General features: G+C 37.1%; 1 protein-coding gene across 1 annotated transcript; it reads left to right on the top strand.

Moving 5' to 3' along the window:
* Positions 1–17,785: 17,785 nt before the first annotated feature.
* LOC135145082 (uncharacterized protein K02A2.6-like) lies at positions 17,786–21,637 on the top strand. Its single transcript, XM_064077202.1, has one exon. The coding sequence runs from the start codon at positions 17,786–17,788 to the stop codon at positions 21,635–21,637; it is 3,852 nt and encodes a 1,283-aa protein (XP_063933272.1).
* Positions 21,638–21,840: the final 203 nt, after the last annotated feature.

Raw genomic sequence — 21,840 nt, 5'->3', positions numbered from 1 at the left:
CGTCGCTGACCAGGGATATGCAAATGTATGCTAGTGTATCAACCTATCTATTCTACAACCGTGGTTGAGGCTGTACTGTTCGATGTTCAAAAAAAGGAGTTTCATTATTGTCTTCTTCCGAGCTTCCTGATGATTGAAAAACAACCAAATTTTCTACATCTAATATTTAAGTTATGAGAAAGATTTTTGATAAAAAAAACAAAGTTCATATACCATCTGGGGGCTCAGGGCCCTCACTTTCCCAACCATCTGACTGGTCATCACTTAGGCATTCAAGGTCCGACAAGTCACCTTCAATCAACTCTACAAGTTCTGCATGACTTAGTGCTTTTTTACCAGCCATTCTAAATATTTTTAAGCAAAAAATAACGTTGTAATTAATAAATTTTAATAAAAGTTGGGTTATGTTTTTACCTTTATTTGTAGAAGCACAGTCACAATGTCCACTATAGTGCACAAAGTTCAAATGCACATTGCAAATGTACAAATAAAAAAAGTTGCTTCAAATAAAATTTATACACTAATACTATCCTTAGTTTACACACACAAAAATTAGTTGTCAAATTGGGTAAACAATAATATGGAAAAAAAAATTAAAACTGTAGAGCAGCTAAGTAAACGAAGAAGTCAGCTGTTATACCGACAAGTTTTATTTATAATTTTAAGCAACTTGCTACTAGAGGGTGCTAAAAATTTACTAAGGTTGGTAAAGCAGTGGGTTACATGCTGGAATGCCAAAAACAGCATACAGTTATCTTCAAGTTATAATAAAAAAAAATAAAAACTGCGTCCACTACAGTGGGCACAGTGACCGAAAGGGTTAAGTGTGTTTGGTGGCTCAGAACCATCAAAAAACGTTGAAATATAGTTCAAATTCAATAAAAATCGACAAAAATACAGTTTCTAGCTAAAATTTGATGGTTTCGTTGCACTTTCCGAGCCCGAAGGGTATCTGAGTGGCTTAAAAGTACAAGAAAACACTTCAAAAGTGACGTTTCTGAAGAATTTTAACAGTTTTCTTGTATCTACGAACGCAAGAATGCATAAAATTGACCTAAACGTCTCCTTTTCCTATTCTGAATCGATTCTGCATGCTTTAAGCGTGTTTGGTGGCTCAGAACCATCAAAAAACGTTGAAATATAGTTCAAATTCAATAAAAATCGACAAAAATACAGTTTCTAGCTAAAATTTGATGGTTTCGGTGCACTTTCCGAGCCCGTTGGGTATCTGAGTGGCTTAAAAGTACAAGAAAACACTTCAAAAGTGACGTTTCTGAAGAATTTTAACAGTTGTCTTGTATCTACGAACGCCAGAATGCATAAAATTGACCTAAACGCCTCCTTTTCCAATTCTGAGTCGATTCTGCATGCTTTAAGTGTGTTTGTTGGCTCAGAACCATCAAAAAACGTTGAAATATAGTACAAATTCAATAAAAATCGAAAAAAATACAGTTTCTAGCTAAAATTTGATGGTTTCGTTGCACTTTCCGAGCCCGTAGGGTATCTGAGTGGCTTAAAAGTACAAGAAAACACTTCAAAAGTGACGTTTCTGAAGAATTTTAACAGTTTTCTTGTATCTACGAACGCCAGAATGCATAAAATTGACCTAAACGTCTCCTTTTCCTATTCTGAGTCGATTCTGCATGCTTTAAGTGTGTTTGGTGGCTCAGAACTATCAAAAAACTTTGAAATATAGTTCAAATTCAATAAAAATCGACAAAAATACAGTTTCTAGCCAAAATTTGATGGTTTCGTTGCACTTTCCGAGCCCGTAGGTTATCTGAGTGGCTTAAAAGTACAAGAAAACACTTCAAAAGTGACGTTTCTGAAGAATTTTAACAGTTTTCTTGTATCTACGAACGCCAGATTGCATAAAATTGACCTAAACGTCTCCTTTTCCTATTCTGAGTCGATTCTGCATGCTTTAAGTGTGTTTGGTGGCTCAGAACCATCAAAAAACTTTGAAAAACAGTTCAAATTAAAAAAAAAATCGACAAAAATACAGTTTCTAGCTAAATTTTGATGGTTTCGTTGCACTTTCCGAGCCCGTTGGGTATCTGAGTGGCTTAAAAGTACAAGAAAACACTTCAAAAGTGACGTTTCTGAAGAATTTTAACAGTTTTCTTGTATCTACGAACGCCAGAATGCATAAAATTGACCTAAACGTCTCCTTTTCCTATTCTGAGTCGATTCTGCATGCTTTAAGTGTGTTTGGTGGCTCAGAACCATCAAAAAACGTTGAAATATAGTTCAAATTCAATAAAAAGCGAGAAAAATACAGTTTCTAGCTAAAATTTGATGGTTTCGTTGCACTTTCCGAGCCCGTAGGGTATCTGAGTGGCTTAAAAGTACAAGAAAACACTTCAAAAGTGACGTTTCTGAAGAATTTAAACAGTTTTCTTGTATCTACGAACGCCAGAATGCATAAAATTGACCTAAACGTCTCCTTTTCCTATTCTGAGTCGATTCTGCATGCTTTAAGTGTGTTTGGTGGCTCAGAACCATCAAAAAACGTTGAAATATAGTTCAAATTCAATAAAAATCGACAAAAATACTGTTTCTAGCTAAAATTTGATGGTTTCGTTGCACTTTCCGAGCCCGTCGGGTATCTGAGTGGCTTAAAAGTACAAGATCTACAATAATATTTCGTCGATAGTGGATACTGCACTACTTCAGACGGACCTTGACAAGATAGTGCAGTACTCATCCGAAAATAAACTGTTTTTGAACACAAAAAAGTGTTATTATGTCACATTTACACGTAAATTACAGCCAATTGTCACCTCATATGGCATAGGTTTAGAATCATTGGAACGAAAGACATCTATTAAGGACTTAGGAGTGATATTTGACTCGGAACTTACCTTCAATGATCACATAAAATGCGTCAGCAGTTCTGCTAGTAAATCACTTGGCTTCATAATGCGTGTCTCTAAATATTTCAATGACATTGATCTGCTTAAGTCTCTTTTCTTTTCATTTGTGATGAGCAAGTTGGAGTATGCGTCAATTATATGGTACCCAATTTATTTGTGCCAACATATGCCACTAGATAGAATCCACAGGAAGTTCCTTAAATATCTGTCATATAAACTGGACGGATTTTATCCTAGTAGAGGTTGTGATATGGTGATCCTGCTCCAGCGTCATGGATTGATGTCCCTCTCATCTCGGCGTGATGGGCAGTGTGCGAACTTTATTGTAAAATTAATTAATAATAGGATTGATTGTGCGTCCTTACTATCGAAAGTTGAATTTAATGTGCCGCAATTCTCTTCACGACATGTAGTTACCTTTTATGTGCCGTCTCCACGCACGAACGTCTTATGCCGTTCACCGATTTCAGTGATGTGCAAATGTGCTAATAAGCTCGTGAGTGATGTTTTCTTGGGTTAGTCCTGTTTGTGTTATGGTCGAGAGTGCTGTTTTTTTCTTTTCTTTTATTTATTATTTGTATATTTATTATTATGTATTTTTTATATTTTGTTCTGTAATTAGGGAAACCTGTGGAACAATAAACTTATTATTATTATTATTATTATTATTAAGAAAACACTTCAAAAGTGACGTTTCTGAAGAATTTTAACAGTTTTCTTGTATCTACGAACGCCAGAATGCATAAATTGACCTAAACGTCTCCTTTTCCTATTCTGAGTCGATTCTGCATGCTTTAGGTGTGTTTGGTGGCTCAGAACCATCAAAAAACGTTGAAATATAGTTCAAATTCAATAAAAATCGACAAAAATACAGTTTCTAGCTAAAATTTGACGGTTTCGTTGCACTTTCCGGGCCCGTAGGTTATCTGAGTGGCTTAAAAGTACAAGAAAACACTTCAAAAGTGACTTTTCTGAAGAATTTCACAGTTTTCTTGTATCTACGAACGCCAGAATGCATAAAATTGACCTAAACGTCTCCTTTTCCTATTCTGAGTCGATTCTGCATGCTGTAAGTGTGTTTGGTTGCTCAGAACCATCAAAAAACATTGAAAAATAGTTCAAATTCATTAAAAATCGACAAAAATACAGTTTCTAGCCAAAATTTGATGGTTTCGTTGCACTTTCCGAGCCCGTAGGGTATCTGAGTGGCTTAAAAGTACAAGAAAACACTTCAAAAGTGACGTTTCTGAAGAATTTTAACAGTTTTCTTGTATCTACGAACGCCAGAATGCATAAAATTGACCTAAACGTCTCCTTTTCCTATTCTGAGTCGATTCTGCATGCTTTAAGTGTGTTTGGTGGCTCAGAACTATCAAAAAACTTTGAAATATAGTTCAAATTCAATAAAAATCGACAAAAAACTGTTTCTAGCGAAAATTTGATGGTTTCGTTGCACTTTCCGAGCCCGTTGGGTATCTGAGTGGCTTAAAAGTACAAGAAAACACTTCAAAAGAGGCGTTTCTGAAGAATTTTAACAGTTTTCTTGTATCTACGAACGCCAGAATGCATAAAATTGACCTAAACGTCTCCTTTTCCTATTCTGAGTCGATTCTGCATGCTTTAAGTGTGTTTGGTGGCTCAGAACCATCAAAAAACGTTGAAATATAGTTCAAATTCAATAAAAATCGACAAAAAAACAGTTTCTATCTAAAATTTGATGGTTTCGTTGCACTTTCCGAGCCCGTAGGATATCTGAGTGGCTTAAAAGTACAAGAAAACACTTCAAAAGTGGCGTTTCTGAAGAATTTTAACAGTTTTCTTGTATCTACGAACGCCAGAATGCATAAAATTGACCTAAACGTCTCCTTTTCCTATTCTGAGTCGATTCAGCATGCTTTAAGTGTGTTTGGTGGCTCAGAACCATCAAAAAAACGTTGAAAAATAGTTCAAATTCAATAAAAATCGACAAAAATACAGTTTCTAGCTAAAATTTGATGGTTTCATTGCACTTTCCGAGCCCGTAGGGTATCTGAGTGGCTTAAAAGTACAAGAAAACACTTCAAAAGTGACGTTTCTGAAGAATTTCACAGTTTTCTTGTATCTACGAACGCCAGAATGCATAAAATTGACCTAAACGTCTCCTTTTCCTATTCTGAGTCGATTCTGCATGCTTTAAGTGTGTTTGGTGGCTCAGAACCATCAAAAAACGTTGAAATATAGTTCAAATTCAATAAAAATCGACAAAAAAACAGTTTCTAGCTAAAATTTGTTGGTTTCGTTGCACTTTCCGAGCCCGTAGGGTATCTGAGTGGCTGAAAAGTACAAGAAAACACTTAAAAAGTGACGTTTCTGAAGAATTTTAACAGTTTTCTTGTATCTACGAACGCCAGAATGCATAAAATTGACCTAAACGTCTCCTTTTCCTATTCTGAGTCGATTCTGCATGCTTTAAGTGTGTTTGGTGGCTAAGAACCATCAAAAAACGTTGAAATATAGTTCAAATTCAATAAAAATCGACAAAAAAACAGTTTCTAGCTAAAATTTGATGGTTTCGTTGCACTTTCCGAGCCCGTAGGGTATCTGAGTGGCTTAAAAGTACAAGAAAACACTTAAAAAGTGACGTTTCTGAAGAATTTTAACAGTTTTCTTGTATCTACAAACGCCAGAATGCATAAAATTGACCTAAACGTCTCCTTTTCCTATTCTGAGTCGATTCTGCATGCTTTAAGTGTGTTTGGTGGCTCAGAACCATCAAAAAACGTTGAAATATAGTTCAAATTCAATAAAAATCGACAAAAATACAGTTTCTAGCTAAAATTTTATGGTTTCGTTGCACTTTCCGAGCCCGTTGGGTATCCGAGTGGCTTAAAAGTACAAGAAAACACTTCAAAAGTGACGTTTCTGAAGAATTTTAACAGTTTTCTTGTATCTACGAACGCCAGAATGCATAAAATTGACCTAAACGTCTCCTTTTCCTATTCTGAGTCGATTCTGCATGCTTTAAGTGTGTTTGGTGGCTCAGAACCATCAAAAAACGTTGAAATATAGTTCAAATTCAATAAAAATCGACAAAAAAACAGTTTCTATCTAAAATTTGATGGTTTCGTTGCACTTTCCGAGCCCGTAGGGTATCTGAGTGGCTTAAAAGTACAAGAAAACACTTCAAAAGTGGCGTTTCTGAAGAATTTTAACAGTTTTCTTGTATCTACGAACGCCAGAATGCATAAAATTGACCTAAACGCCTCCTTTTCCAATTCTGAGTCGATTCTGCATGCTTTAAGTGTGTTTGTTGGCTCAGAACCATCAAAAAACGTTGAAATATAGTACAAATTCAATAAAAATCGAAAAAAATACAGTTTCTAGCTAAAATTTGATGGTTTCGTTGCACTTTCCGAGCCCGTAGGGTATCTGAGTGGCTTAAAAGTACAAGAAAACACTTCAAAAGTGACGTTTCTGAAGAATTTTAACAGTTTTCTTGTATCTACGAACGCCAGAATGCATAAAATTGACCTAAACGTCTCCTTTTCCTATTCTGAGTCGATTCTGCATGCTTTAAGTGTGTTTGGTGGCTCAGAACTATCAAAAAACTTTGAAATATAGTTCAAATTCAATAAAAATCGACAAAAATACAGTTTCTAGCCAAAATTTGATGGTTTCGTTGCACTTTCCGAGCCCGTAGGTTATCTGAGTGGCTTAAAAGTACAAGAAAACACTTCAAAAGTGACGTTTCTGAAGAATTTTAACAGTTTTCTTGTATCTACGAACGCCAGAATGCATAAAATTGACCTAAACGTCTCCTTTTCCTATTCTGAGTCGATTCTGCATGCTTTAAGTGTGTTTGGTGGCTCAGAACTATCAAAAAACTTTGAAATATAGTTCAAATTCAATAAAAATCGACAAAAAACTGTTTCTAGCGAAAATTTGATGGTTTCGTTGCACTTTCCGAGCCCGTTGGGTATCTGAGTGGCTTAAAAGTACAAGAAAACACTTCAAAAGAGGCGTTTCTGAAGAATTTTAACAGTTTTCTTGTATCTACGAACGCCAGAATGCATAAAATTGACCTAAACGTCTCCTTTTCCTATTCTGAGTCGATTCTGCATGCTTTAAGTGTGTTTGGTGGCTCAGAACCATCAAAAAACGTTGAAATATAGTTCAAATTCAATAAAAATCGACAAAAAAACAGTTTCTATCTAAAATTTGATGGTTTCGTTGCACTTTCCGAGCCCGTAGGATATCTGAGTGGCTTAAAAGTACAAGAAAACACTTCAAAAGTGGCGTTTCTGAAGAATTTTAACAGTTTTCTTGTATCTACGAACGCCAGAATGCATAAAATTGACCTAAACGTCTCCTTTTCCTATTCTGAGTCGATTCAGCATGCTTTAAGTGTGTTTGGTGGCTCAGAACCATCAAAAAAACGTTGAAAAATAGTTCAAATTCAATAAAAATCGACAAAAATACAGTTTCTAGCTAAAATTTGATGGTTTCATTGCACTTTCCGAGCCCGTAGGGTATCTGAGTGGCTTAAAAGTACAAGAAAACACTTCAAAAGTGACGTTTCTGAAGAATTTCACAGTTTTCTTGTATCTACGAACGCCAGAATGCATAAAATTGACCTAAACGTCTCCTTTTCCTATTCTGAGTCGATTCTGCATGCTTTAAGTGTGTTTGGTGGCTCAGAACCATCAAAAAACGTTGAAATATAGTTCAAATTCAATAAAAATCGACAAAAAAACAGTTTCTAGCTAAAATTTGTTGGTTTCGTTGCACTTTCCGAGCCCGTAGGGTATCTGAGTGGCTGAAAAGTACAAGAAAACACTTAAAAAGTGACGTTTCTGAAGAATTTTAACAGTTTTCTTGTATCTACGAACGCCAGAATGCATAAAATTGACCTAAACGTCTCCTTTTCCTATTCTGAGTCGATTCTGCATGCTTTAAGTGTGTTTGGTGGCTAAGAACCATCAAAAAACGTTGAAATATAGTTCAAATTCAATAAAAATCGACAAAAAAACAGTTTCTAGCTAAAATTTGATGGTTTCGTTGCACTTTCCGAGCCCGTAGGGTATCTGAGTGGCTTAAAAGTACAAGAAAACACTTAAAAAGTGACGTTTCTGAAGAATTTTAACAGTTTTCTTGTATCTACAAACGCCAGAATGCATAAAATTGACCTAAACGTCTCCTTTTCCTATTCTGAGTCGATTCTGCATGCTTTAAGTGTGTTTGGTGGCTCAGAACCATCAAAAAACGTTGAAATATAGTTCAAATTCAATAAAAATCGACAAAAATACAGTTTCTAGCTAAAATTTTATGGTTTCGTTGCACTTTCCGAGCCCGTTGGGTATCCGAGTGGCTTAAAAGTACAAGAAAACACTTCAAAAGTGACGTTTCTGAAGAATTTTAACAGTTTTCTTGTATCTACGAACGCCAGAATGCATAAAATTGACCTAAACGTCTCCTTTTCCTATTCTGAGTCGATTCTGCATGCTTTAAGTGTGTTTGGTGGCTCAGAACCATCAAAAAACGTTGAAATATAGTTCAAATTCAATAAAAATCGACAAAAAAACAGTTTCTATCTAAAATTTGATGGTTTCGTTGCACTTTCCGAGCCCGTAGGGTATCTGAGTGGCTTAAAAGTACAAGAAAACACTTCAAAAGTGGCGTTTCTGAAGAATTTTAACAGTTTTCTTGTATCTACGAACGCCAGAATGCATAAAATTGACCTAAACGCCTCCTTTTCCAATTCTGAGTCGATTCTGCATGCTTTAAGTGTGTTTGTTGGCTCAGAACCATCAAAAAACGTTGAAATATAGTACAAATTCAATAAAAATCGAAAAAAATACAGTTTCTAGCTAAAATTTGATGGTTTCGTTGCACTTTCCGAGCCCGTAGGGTATCTGAGTGGCTTAAAAGTACAAGAAAACACTTCAAAAGTGACGTTTCTGAAGAATTTTAACAGTTTTCTTGTATCTACGAACGCCAGAATGCATAAAATTGACCTAAACGTCTCCTTTTCCTATTCTGAGTCGATTCTGCATGCTTTAAGTGTGTTTGGTGGCTCAGAACTATCAAAAAACTTTGAAATATAGTTCAAATTCAATAAAAATCGACAAAAATACAGTTTCTAGCCAAAATTTGATGGTTTCGTTGCACTTTCCGAGCCCGTAGGTTATCTGAGTGGCTTAAAAGTACAAGAAAACACTTCAAAAGTGACGTTTCTGAAGAATTTTAACAGTTTTCTTGTATCTACGAACGCCAGATTGCATAAAATTGACCTAAACGTCTCCTTTTCCTATTCTGAGTCGATTCTGCATGCTTTAAGTGTGTTTGGTGGCTCAGAACCATCAAAAAACTTTGAAAAACAGTTCAAATTAAAAAAAAATCGACAAAAATACAGTTTCTAGCTAAATTTTGATGGTTTCGTTGCACTTTCCGAGCCCGTTGGGTATCTGAGTGGCTTAAAAGTACAAGAAAACACTTCAAAAGTGACGTTTCTGAAGAATTTTAAAAGTTTTCTTGTATCTACGAACGCCAGAATGCATAAAATTGACCTAAACGTCTCCTTTTCCTATTCTGAGTCGATTCTGCATGCTTTAAGTGTGTTTGGTGGCTCAGAACCATCAAAAAACGTTGAAATATAGTTCAAATTCAATAAAAAGCGAGAAAAATACTGTTTCTAGCTAAAATTTGATGGTTTCGTTGCACTTTCCGAGACCGTAGGGTATCTGAGTGGCTTAAAAGTACAAGAAAACACTTCAAAAGTGACGTTTCTGAAGAATTTTAACAGTTTTCTTGTATCTACGAACGCCAGAATGCATAAAATTGACCTAAACGTCTCCTTTTCCTATTCTGAGTCGATTCTGCATGCTTTAAGTGTGTTTGGTGGCTCAGAACCATCAAAAAACGTTGAAATATAGTTCAAATTCAATAAAAATCGACAAAAATACTGTTTCTAGCTAAAATTTGATGGTTTCGTTGCACTTTCCGAGCCCGTCGGGTATCTGAGTGGCTTAAAAGTACAAGAAAACACTTCAAAAGTGACGTTTCTGAAGAATTTTAACAGTTTTCTTGTATCTACGAACGCCAGAATGCATAAATTGACCTAAACGTCTCCTTTTCCTATTCTGAGTCGATTCTGCATGCTTTAGGTGTGTTTGGTGGCTCAGAACCATCAAAAAACGTTGAAATATAGTTCAAATTCAATAAAAATCGACAAAAATACAGTTTCTAGCTAAAATTTGACGGTTTCGTTGCACTTTCCGGGCCCGTAGGTTATCTGAGTGGCTTAAAAGTACAAGAAAACACTTCAAAAGTGACTTTTCTGAAGAATTTCACAGTTTTCTTGTATCTACGAACGCCAGAATGCATAAAATTGACCTAAACGTCTCCTTTTCCTATTCTGAGTCGATTCTGCATGCTGTAAGTGTGTTTGGTGGCTCAGAACCATCAAAAAACATTGAAAAATAGTTCAAATTCATTAAAAATCGACAAAAATACAGTTTCTAGCCAAAATTTGATGGTTTCGTTGCACTTTCCGAGCCCGTAGGGTATCTGAGTGGCTTAAAAGTACAAGAAAACACTTCAAAAGTGACGTTTCTGAAGAATTTTAACAGTTTTCTTGTATCTACGAACGCCAGAATGCATAAAATTGACCTAAACGTCTCCTTTTCCTATTCTGAGTCGATTCTGCATGCTTTAAGTGTGTTTGGTGGCTCAGAACTATCAAAAAACTTTGAAATATAGTTCAAATTCAATAAAAATCGACAAAAAACTGTTTCTAGCGAAAATTTGATGGTTTCGTTGCACTTTCCGAGCCCGTTGGGTATCTGAGTGGCTTAAAAGTACAAGAAAACACTTCAAAAGTGGCGTTTCTGAAGAATTTTAACAGTTTTCTTGTATCTACGAACGCCAGAATGCATAAAATTGACCTAAACGTCTCCTTTTCCTACTCTGAGTCGATTCTGCATGCTTTAAGTGTGTTTGGTGGCTCAGAACCATAAAAAAACGTTGGAATATAGTTCAAATTCAATAAAAATCGACAAAAATACAGTTTCTAGCTAAAATTTGATGGTTTCGTTGCACTTTCCGAGCCCGTAGGGTATCTGAGTGGCTTAAAAGTACAAGAAAACACTTCAAAAATGACGTTTCTGAAGAATTTTAACAGTTTTCTTGTATCTACGAACGCCAGAATGCATAAAATTGACCTTAACGTCTCCTTTTCCTATTCTGAGTCGATTGTGCAAGCTTTAAGTGTGATTGGTGGCTCAGAACCATCAAAAAACTTTGAAATATAGTTCAAATTCAATAAAAATCGAGAAAAATACAGTTTCTAGCAAAAATTTGATGGTTTCGTTGCACTTTCCGAGCCCGTAGGGTATCTGAGTGGATTAAAAGTACAAGAAAACACTTCAAAAGTGAGGTTCCTGAAGAATTTTAACAGTTTTCTTGAATCTACGAACGCCAGAATGCATAAAATTGACCTAAACGTCTCCTTTTCATATTCTGAGTCGATTCTGCATGCTTTAAGTGTGTTTGGTGGCTCAGAACCATAAAAAAAAATTGAAATATAGTTCAAATTCAATAAAAATCGACAAAAATACAGTTTCTAGCTAAAATTTGATGGTTTCGTTGTACTTTCCGAGCCCGTAGGGTATCTGAGTGGCTTAAAAGAACAAGAAAACACTTCAAAAGTGACGTTTCTGAAGAATTTTAACAGTTTTCTTGTATCTACGAACGCCAGAATGCATAAAATTGACCTAAACGTCCGCATTTCCAATTCTGAGTCGATTCTGCATGCTTTAAGTGTGTTTGGTGGCTCAGAACCATCAAATAACGTTGAAATATAGTTCAAATTCAATAAAAATCGACAAAAATACAGTTTCAAGCTAAAATTTGATGGTCTCGTTGCACTTTCCGAGCCCGTAGGATATCTGAGTGGCTTAAAAGTACAAGAAAACACTTCAAAAGTGACGTTTCTGAAGAATTTTAACAGTTTTCTTGTATCTGCGAACGCCAGAATGCATAAAATGGACCTAAACGTCCCCTTTTCCTATTCTGAGTCGATTCTGCATGCTTTAAGTGTGTTTGGTGGCTCAGAACCATCAAAAAACGTTGAAATATAGTTCAAATTCAATAAAAATCGACAAAAATACAGTTTCTAGCTAAAATTTGTTGGTTTCGTTGCACTTTCCGAGCCCGTAGGGTATCTGAGTGGCTTAAAAGTACAAGAAAACACTTCAAAAGTGACGTTTCTGAAGAATTTTAACAGTTTTCTTGTATCTACGAACACCAGAATGCATAAAATTGACCTAAACGTCTAATTTTCCTATTCTGAGTCGATTCTGCATGCTTTAAGTGTGTTTGGAGGCTCAGAACCATCAAAAAACGTTGAAATATAGTTCAAATTCAATAAAAATCGACAAAAATACAGTTTCTAGCTAAAATTTGATTGTTTCGTTGCACTTTCCGAGCCCGTTGGGTATCTGAGTGGCTTAAAAGTACAAGAAGACACTTCAAAAGTGACGTTTCTGAAGGATTTTAACAGTTTTCTTGTATCTACGAACGCCAGAATGCATAAAATTGACCTAAACGTCTCCTTTTCCTATTCTGAGTCGATTCTGCATGCTTTAAGTGTGTTTGGAGGCTCAGAACCATCAAAAAACTTTGAAATATAGTTCAAATTCAATAAAAATCGACAAAAATACAGTTTCTAGCTAAAATTTGATGGTTTCGTTGCACTTTCCGAGCCCGTAGGGTATCTGAGTGGCTTAAAAGTACAAGAAAACACTTCAAAAGTGACGTTGTTGAAGAATTTTAACAGTTTTCTTGTATCTACGAACGCCAGAATGCATAGAATTGACCTAAACGTCTCAATTTCCTATTCTGAGTCGATTCTGCAAGCTTTAAGTGTGTTTGGTGGCTCAGAACCATCAAAAAATGTTGAAATATAGTTCAAATTCAATAAAAATCGACAAAAATACAGTTTCTAGCTAAAATTTGATGGTTTCGTAGCACTTTCCGAGCCCGTAGGGTATCTGAGGGGCTTAAAAGTACAAGAAAACACCATAAAAGTGACGTTTCTGAAGAATTTTAACAGTTTTCTTGTATCTACGAACGCCAGAATGCATAAAATTGACCTAAACGTCTCCTTTTCCTATTCTGAGTCGATTCTGCATGCTTTAAGTGTGTTTGGTGGCTCAGAACCATTAAAAAACGTTGAAATATAGTTCAAATCGACAAAAGTACAGTTTCTAGCTAAAATTTGATGGTTTCGTTGCACTTTCCGAGCCCGTTGGGTATCTGAGTGGCTTAAAAGTACAAGAAAACACTTCAAAAGTGACGTTTCTGGAGAATTTTAACAGTTTTCTTGTATCTACGAACGGCAGAATGCGTAAAATTGACCTAGACGTCTCCTTTTCCTATTCTGAGTTGATTCTGCGTGCTTTAAGTGTGTTTGGTGGCTCAGAACCATCAAAAAACGTTGAAATATTGTTCAAATTAATTAAAAATCGACAAAAATACAGTTTCTAGCTAAAATTTGATGGTTTCGTTGAACTTTCCGAGCCCGTCCGGTATCTGAGTGGCTTAAAAGTACAAGAAAACACTTCAAAAGTGACGTTTCTGAAGAATTTTAACAGTTTTCTTGTATCTACGAACGCCAGAATGCATAAAATTGACCTAAATGTCTCCTTTTCCTATTCTGAGTCGATTCTGCATGCTTTAAGTGTGTTTGGTGGCTCAGAACCATCAAAAAACGTTGAAATATAGTTCAAATTCAATAAAAATCGACAAAAATACAGTTTCTAGCTAAAATTTGATGGTTTCGTTGCACTTCCGAGCCCGTAGGGTATCTGAGTGGCTTAAAAGTACAAGAAAACACTTCAAAAGTGACGTTTCTGAAGAATTTTAACAGTTTTCGTGTATCTACGAACGCCAGAATGCATAAAATGGACCTAAACGTCTCCATTTCCTATTCTGAGTCGATTCTGCATGCTTTAAGTGTGTTTGGTGGCTCAGAACCATCAAAAAACGTTGAAATATAGTTCAAATTCAATAAAAATCGACAAAAATACAGTTTCTAGCTAAAATTTGATGGTTTCGTTGCACTTTCCGAGACCGTAGGGTATCTGAGTGGCTTAAAAGTACAAGAAAACACTTCAAAGTGACGTTTCTGAAGAATTTTAACAGTTTTCTTGTATCTACGAACGCCAGAATGCATAAAATTGACCTAAACGTCTCCTTTTTCCTATTCTGAGTCGATTCTGCATGCTTTAAGTGTGTTTGGTGGCTCAGAACCATCAAAAAACGTTGAAATATAATTCAAATTCAATAAAAATCGACAAAAATACAGTTTCTAGCTAAAATTTGATGGTTTCGTTGCACTTTCCGAGGCCGTAGGGTATCTGAGTGGCTTAAAAGTACAAGAAAACACTTCAAAAGTGACGTTTCTGAAGAATTTTAACAGTTTTCTTGTATCTACGAACGCCAGAATGCATAAAATTGACCTAAACGTCTCCTTTTCCTATTCTGAGTCGATTCTGCATGCTTTAAGTGTGTTTGGTGGCTCAGAACCATCAAAAAACTTTGAAATATAGTTCAAATTCTATAAAAATTGGCAAAAATACAGTTTCTAGCTAAAATTTGATGGTTTCGTTGCACTTTCCGAGCCCGTAGGGTATCTGAGTGGCTTAAAAGTACAAGAAAACACTTCAAAAGTGACGTTTCTGAAGAATTTTAACAGTTTTCTTGTATCTACGAACGCCAGAATGCATAAAATTGACATAAACGTCTCCTTTTCCTATACTGAGTCGATTCTGCATGCTTTAAGTGTGTTTACTGGCTCAGAACCATCAAAAACCGTTGAAATATAGTTCAAATTCAATAAAAATCGACAAAAATACAGTTTCTAGCTAAAATTTGATGGTTTCGTTGTACTTTCCGAGCCCGTTGGGTATCTGAGTGGCTTAAAAGTACAAGAAAACACTTCAAAAGTGACGTTTCTGAAGAATTTTAACAGTTTTCTTGTATCTACGAACGCCAGAATGCATTAAATTGACCTAAACGTCTCCTTTTCCTATTCTGAGTTGATTCTGCATGCTTTAAGTGTGTTTGGTGGCTCAGAACCATCAAAAAATCTTGAAATCTGGTTCAAATTCAAGAAAAATCGACAAAAATACAGTTTCTAGCTAAAATTTGATGGTTTCGTAGCACTTTCCGAGCCCGTAGGGTATCTGAGTGGCTTAAAAGTACAAGAAAACACTTCAAAAGTGACGTTTCTGAAGAATTTTAACAGTTTTCTTGTATCTACAAACGCCAGAATGCATAAAATTGACCTAAACGTCTCCTTTTCCTATTCTGAGTCGATTCTGCATGCTTTAAGTGTGTTTGGTGGCTCAGAACCATCAAAAAACGTTGAAATATAGTTCAAATTCAATAAAAATCGACAAAAATACAGTTTCTAGCTAAAATTTGATGGCTTCGTTGCCCTTTCCGAGCCCGTAGGGTATCTGAGTGGCTTAAAAGTACAAGAAAACACTTCAAAAGTGACGTTTCTGAAGAATTTTAACAGTTTTCTTGTATCTACGAACGCCAGAATGCATAAAATTGACCTAAACGTCTCGTTTTCCTATTCTGAGTCGATTCTGCATGCTTTAAGTGTGTTTGGTGGCTCAGAACCATCAAAAAACGTTGAAATATAGTTCAAATTCAATAAAAATCGACAAAAATACAGTTTCTAGCTAAAATTTGATGGTTTCGTTGCACTTTCCGAGCCCGTACGGTATCTGAGTGGCTTAAAAGTACAAGAAAACACTTCAAAAGTGACGTTTCTGAAGAATTTTAACAGTTTTCTTGTATCTACGAACGCCAGAATGCATAAAATTGACCTAAACGTCTCCTTTTCCTATTCTGAGTCGATTCTGCATGCTTTAAGTGTGTTTGGTGGCTCAGAACCATCAAAAAACGTTGAAATATAGTTCAAATTCAATAAAAAGCGAGAAAAATACTGTTTCTAGCTAAAATTTGATGGTTTCGTTGCACTTTCCGAGACCGTAGGGTATCTGAGTGGCTTAAAAGTACAAGAAAACACTTCAAAAGTGACGTTTCTGAAGAATTTTAACAGTTTTCTTGTATCTACGAACGCCAGAATGCATAAAATTGACCTAAACGTCTCCTTTTCCTATTCTGAGTCGATTCTGCATGCTTTAAGTGTGTTTGGTGGCTCAGAACCATCAAAAAACGTTGAAATATAGTTCAAATTCAATAAAAATCGACAAAAATACTGTTTCTAGCTAAAATTTGATGGTTTCGTTGCACTTTCCGAGCCCGTCGGGTATCTGAGTGGCTTAAAAGTACAAGAAAACACTTCAAAAGTGACGTTTCTGAAGAATTTTAACAGTTTTCTTGTATCTACGAACGCCAGAATGCATAAATTGACCTAAACGTCTCCTTTTCCTATTCTGAGTCGATTCCTGCATGCTTTAAGTGTGTTTGGTGGCTCAGAACCATCAAAAAACGTTGAAATATAGTTCAAATTCAATAAAAATCGACAAAAATACAGTTTCTAGCTAAAATTTGATGGTTTCGTTGCACTTTCCGAACCCGTAGGGTATCTGAGTGGCTTAAAAGTACAAGAAAACACTTCAAAAGTGACGTTTCTGAAGAATTTTAACAGTTTTCTTGTATCTACGAATGCCAGAATGCATAAAATTGACCTAAACGTCTCCTTTTCCTATTCTGAGTCGATTCTGCATGCTTTAAGTGTGTTTGGTGGCTCTGAACCATCAAAAAACGTTGAAATATAGTTCAAATTCAATAAAAATCGACAAAAATTTAGTTTCTAGCTAAAATTTGATGGTTTCGTTGCACTTTCCGAGCCCGTAGGGTATCTGAGTGGCTTAAAAGTACAAGAAAACACTTCAAAAGTGACGTTTCTGAAGAATTTTAACAGTTTTCTTGTATCTACGAACGCCAGAATGCATAAAATTGACCTAAACGTCTCCTTTTCCTATTCTGAGTCGATTCTGCATGCTTTAAGTGTGTTTGGTGGCTCAGAACCATCAAAAAACTTTGAAATATAGTTCAAATTCAATAAAAATCGACAAAAATACAGTTTCTAGCTAAAATTTGATGGTTTCGTTGCACTTTCCGAGCCCGTAGGGTATCTGAGTGGCTTAAAAGTACAAGAAAACACTTCAAAAGTGACGTTTCTGAAGAATTTTATCAGTTTTCTTGTGTCTACGAACGCCAGAATGCATAAAATTGACCTAAACGTCTCCTTTTCCTGTTCTGAGTCGATTCTGCATGCTTTAAGTGTGTTTGGTGGCTCAGAACCATCAAAAAACGTTGAAATATAGTTCAAATTTAATTAAAATCGACAAAAATACAGTTTCCAGCTAAAATTTGATGGTTTAGTTGCACTTTCCGAGCCCATAAGGTATCTGAGTGGCTTAAAAGTACAAGAAAACACTTCAAAAGTGACGTTTCTGAAGAATTTTAACAGTTTTCTTGTATCTACGAACGCCAGAATGCATAAAATTGACCTAAACGTCTCCTTTTCCTATTCTGAGTCGATTCTGCATGCTTTAAGTGTGTTTGGTGGCTCAGAACCATCAAAAAACGTTGAAATATAGTTCAAATTCAATAAAAATCGACAAAAATACAGTTTCTAGCTAAAATTTGATGGTTTCTGTAGGGATGCTTGATATGTTAAGTTGGCAGAGCGGGCACTAAGCGAGTGCGCGCTGGGGATTGTGAAAAGAGAGGTTAGACAGTTAGGAGTGAGAATAAAAAGCAGCTACCCCTAAGTGTTATAATTCCGGGTTCTTGGGGCTCTCAGGCACGGCCGCACATGGTGTCAGGTGTGAAAACAACCAACGGATAAGTTCGAAAAAGAAACAAACAAGAAAATCCACAAAATGACGGACAACGGCGACGATAAGCAGGAAATCGCTGACCTACGCCAACAACTGAACGTCCTACAACAAATGCTCCAGAATCTGCACTCAACTGCAAAACCAAGCGTAATTAATTCAGTGCCGGCTCCCGAAGCATTTAGTTTCGACAAAAACGAATGGACGGCATGGCTAACGCATTATGAACGCTACAGAATAACGACAAAGTTGGACACAGCAGACGAGAAAGTACAAATAAATAGTCTTTTGCTCCACATGGGCCAGAAAGTCACGAAGATTCTCGAAACGAAAAAGAAAGACGAGTATTCATTCGACACATACGCAGAGGCGAAACAATTTTTTACTGGCTACTTTGTTGGAACTACAAATATAATTTATGCAAGAGCCAAGTTCAATCGGAGAAACCAAAAAGAAGGTGAGTCCGCACAAGAATATATTACTGCCATTGTTGCTCTAGGTAAAGACTGTAAATACGGACAGTTAGAGGACGAATTGGTTCGTGACCGACTTGTAGTGGGCATACGGGATCAAAAATTATCCGAGTCACTACAATTGACTGAAAAATTAACCCTAGAAATGACGGTAAATAAAATTATGCAAGCTGAGACGATCAAAACAGAAAACCAAGAGCTCAGAGAGGGGGTGCATATAGGCGCTGTCAAGAACAAAAAGCCACAAAAGCAGAAAAGTAGTCGAGAACAAAGGAATCGACCAGAAAAAAAGAAAAACAGAAACAAATGTATGCGCTGTGGTAAAGAACCAAGCCATCCCAGAACAGAATGTCCAGCCAACAACCAAAAATGCAGAAAATGTCGACTGATTGGTCACTATGGGTCTGAGTGCCGAACGAAACGAATTAATGAAAATGTACAAGCAGATCAAAGTAGCACTGACAACAGTGACTACGAGCTTTATCGAGTTATTAAGGTGAACAGAGTGCAGCGATCCAGCCGGTTTCGCATGACTCTCAACTGTGGTGAAATAAAATTAGTCTTTAAACTTGACACAGGGGCTGAGGAATCGGTCATAACCTCAAAAGACTATGAAGAGAAATTAAAAAATCATTACAGATTGAAACCTACTCGAACAGTATTAGCAGGTTTGGGCCAAAACAGATGTCCCGTACTGGGCAAAATAAAAATTCCCTTAGAAATAGGTGGGAGACAAGAAGTCATTAAAGCCTACGTCGCCGACACGAACGAAAACCTTCTGGGAGAACCAGCTTTGCTGAAACTACAGATCGTACAGCGGTTGGGAAACGAGATAAAAATGATCGATCAAGTGAGGCTAGAAAATAAGCGATCAACCAAAGAAGAAATTCTCGCAAAATGGCCTGAAGTATTCAAAGGTTTGGGGAAGTTACACAACTTTCAGCATAAGATCTGTGTTGAGGAGGGCGCAGTTTCATTCTCCATTGCGACACCCAGGAGAATACCCCTTCCGTTAATGAAGCAAGTGGAAAAAGAAATAAACAAAATGGTGACACAAAAAGTGATCGAACGTGTGGACAGTCCAACAGAGTGGTGTGCACCTATGGTGGTAGCACAAAAGAAAAACGGTAAAGTACGTGTGTGTGCAGACTTCACGCAATTAAATCAGTTCGTGAGACGCGAACGGTATCAGCTCCCATCAGTGGACGAAACGCTTGCCAAATTGAGGGAAGCCAAGTTATTTTCGAAATTAGATTTCTCTTCCGGGTTTTGGCAACTGGAAATTACACCGGAATCACGAAAATACACCGCGTTCATAACACCTTTTGGAAGATACATGTATCGAAGAATACCTTTCGGTATAACATCGGCTCCAGAAATATTTCAAAAAACACTGTATGGAATAATACAAGAACTTCAGTCGGACTGGATACACGTGCATGCTGACGATATTCTAGTCACGGGCAGAAACAGTCAAGAACACAATGAAAATTTGGACAAAGTGCTAACAGTAGTGAAGAAACACGGTTTAACGCTCAACAAAGACAAATGTGAATTCAACAAATCAGAAACCTCTTACTTGGGATATGTGGTTGGAGCGGAAGGTATCAAAATTGACCCAAAAAGCATAGCAGCTATTCGTGACTATCCAGCACCCAACAACCCAACAGAAGTCAAACGATTTCTTGGTATAGTAAATTATGTCGCGAAATTTATTAGCAATGTTGCCGAGAAAACCAAGTATCTACGAGAGACGATAAAAAACAGCACGTCATTTGTATGGACAGAAAAACACGAGGAAGAATTCCAGAATTTAAAGGAAACTATAGCATCAGCTCCCGTATTAGCAAAATATGACGTCGACAAACCAACACGAGTCGCAGCCGACGCCTCAGCATTTGGAATTGGAGCTGTGTTGGAACAACAGCAAAATGACGACAACTGGAAACCAGTGTACTTTTGTTCCAAAACCTTAAGTGACGCGGAGCAACGGTATGCTCAGATCGAAAAAGAAGCACTCGCAGCCACGTGGGCATGCGAACGGTTAGAGCAATTTCTCATAGGATCGCGTTTTTTAGTGCTAACGGACCACAAACCGCTGTTAGTGATATTAACGACGAAAGAAATTAATAAACTCTCCAACCGATTACAAAGACTAAGAATGCGGTTGTTAAAGTTTAATTATGATGTGCAATACGTCCCGGGAAAAAAATTCCATGTACCCGACGCGTTATCTCGCGCACCTCTACACGAAGGCGTCCGCGACGGCGATTCAGCGCTTAAGGACCTGGAAATATATATCAACGCAGTGTTGACAGAACTATCATCGAGTTCCTGCTCAGAAGAGGTGGTACGGAAACATCAGGAGGAAGATCAAGAAATGCAACTATTGAAGAAATTTGTAGTAGAAACATGGCCAGGAAAACCACCTACTGCCGTGACACCATACTTTAAATTTCGTAACGAATTAAAAATCCACAATAACCTAATCTGTTATAGAGATCGCTTAGTAATCCCCAGGGCCCTCCGCAAGCAATGTTTGCGAGTACTACACGATGGACACCTGGGCACGCCCAAATGTCTGGAAAAAGCGAAGACAACAGTTTGGTGGCCTGAAATACGCCGACATCTGAAGGATATGGTTGAAAACTGCGAGACTTGTATCAAGCACCGCCAGCCTGTAGTCGAGCCAATGATCCCTTCCACAGTACCATCCCGTCCGTGGAAAGTCCTAGGTGCGGACCTCGCCTACTACAATGGAAAGAATTACCTAGTGGTGCAGGACTATTACTCGAAATACCCTGAAATTCGCAAGCTGAAAAAACTGACTAGCTTAGAAACAATAGAATATCTCAAGGACATATTCTCGCACCATGGAATTCCGGAAGAATTAAGAAGCGATAACGGTAAACAGTTCGACAGCCTCGAGTTCAGAACTTTTGCCAAGGACTACGGATTTCGATGGGTGAGCAGCAGCCCGGAATTCCAGCAGAGTAATGGACAAGCAGAAAGTGCAGTCAAACTATTGAAAACCATCTTGAAGAAGAACGAGGATCCATTTCTGGGCATGCTGGCCTACAGAAATACTCCCTTATCCTGCGGAGCCTCCCCAGCCCAGCTGTTGTTTGGCAGGCAGTTACGGGACAGGGTGCCAGCAATAAGCAGAAGATTGGTACCAAAGCTGCCAAACCATCAAGCAATTAGGAGAGAAATGGAGGCAGAAAAACAACGACAAAAACATCACTACGATAGACGGCATCGCACGAAAGATAATGCGGAGCTGAAGGCTGGTGATCGAGTGTGGCTTATTCATCGAAAAGAAGAGGGAATGGTGCAGACGCCAGATGAAACACCAAGATCATACTGGGTAAAGACTCCTCATGGCCAGGTCACAACATTTGCAAAAACTACCAGAGCTGGGTGAAAATCCCCCAAGAAATTCTGAGCCAGAGATCATGTCTTCACCAACCAACAAACAACCAAAAACGCCAACACCTCCCGTCTCTGCGAGACCAAACCGCACGAAAAAACCACCAGGCAGATTTAAAGATTTTGTGATAAATTGAACCACTTTCTAGTATTATATTATTTAGATACGTTGTTATTTTAATAGTTATATCTTAGTTT

The sequence above is a fragment of the Zophobas morio genome, unplaced genomic scaffold, assembly GCF_036711695.1.
Source record: "Zophobas morio isolate AGI-343-1 ecotype UQ-CSIRO unplaced genomic scaffold, CSIRO_AGI_Zmor_V1 ptg000121l, whole genome shotgun sequence".
Lineage (NCBI taxonomy): Eukaryota > Metazoa > Arthropoda > Insecta > Coleoptera > Tenebrionidae > Zophobas > Zophobas morio.
Note: the sequence above shows the minus strand (reverse complement) of the source record. Positions and strands in the feature narration are given on the sequence as shown.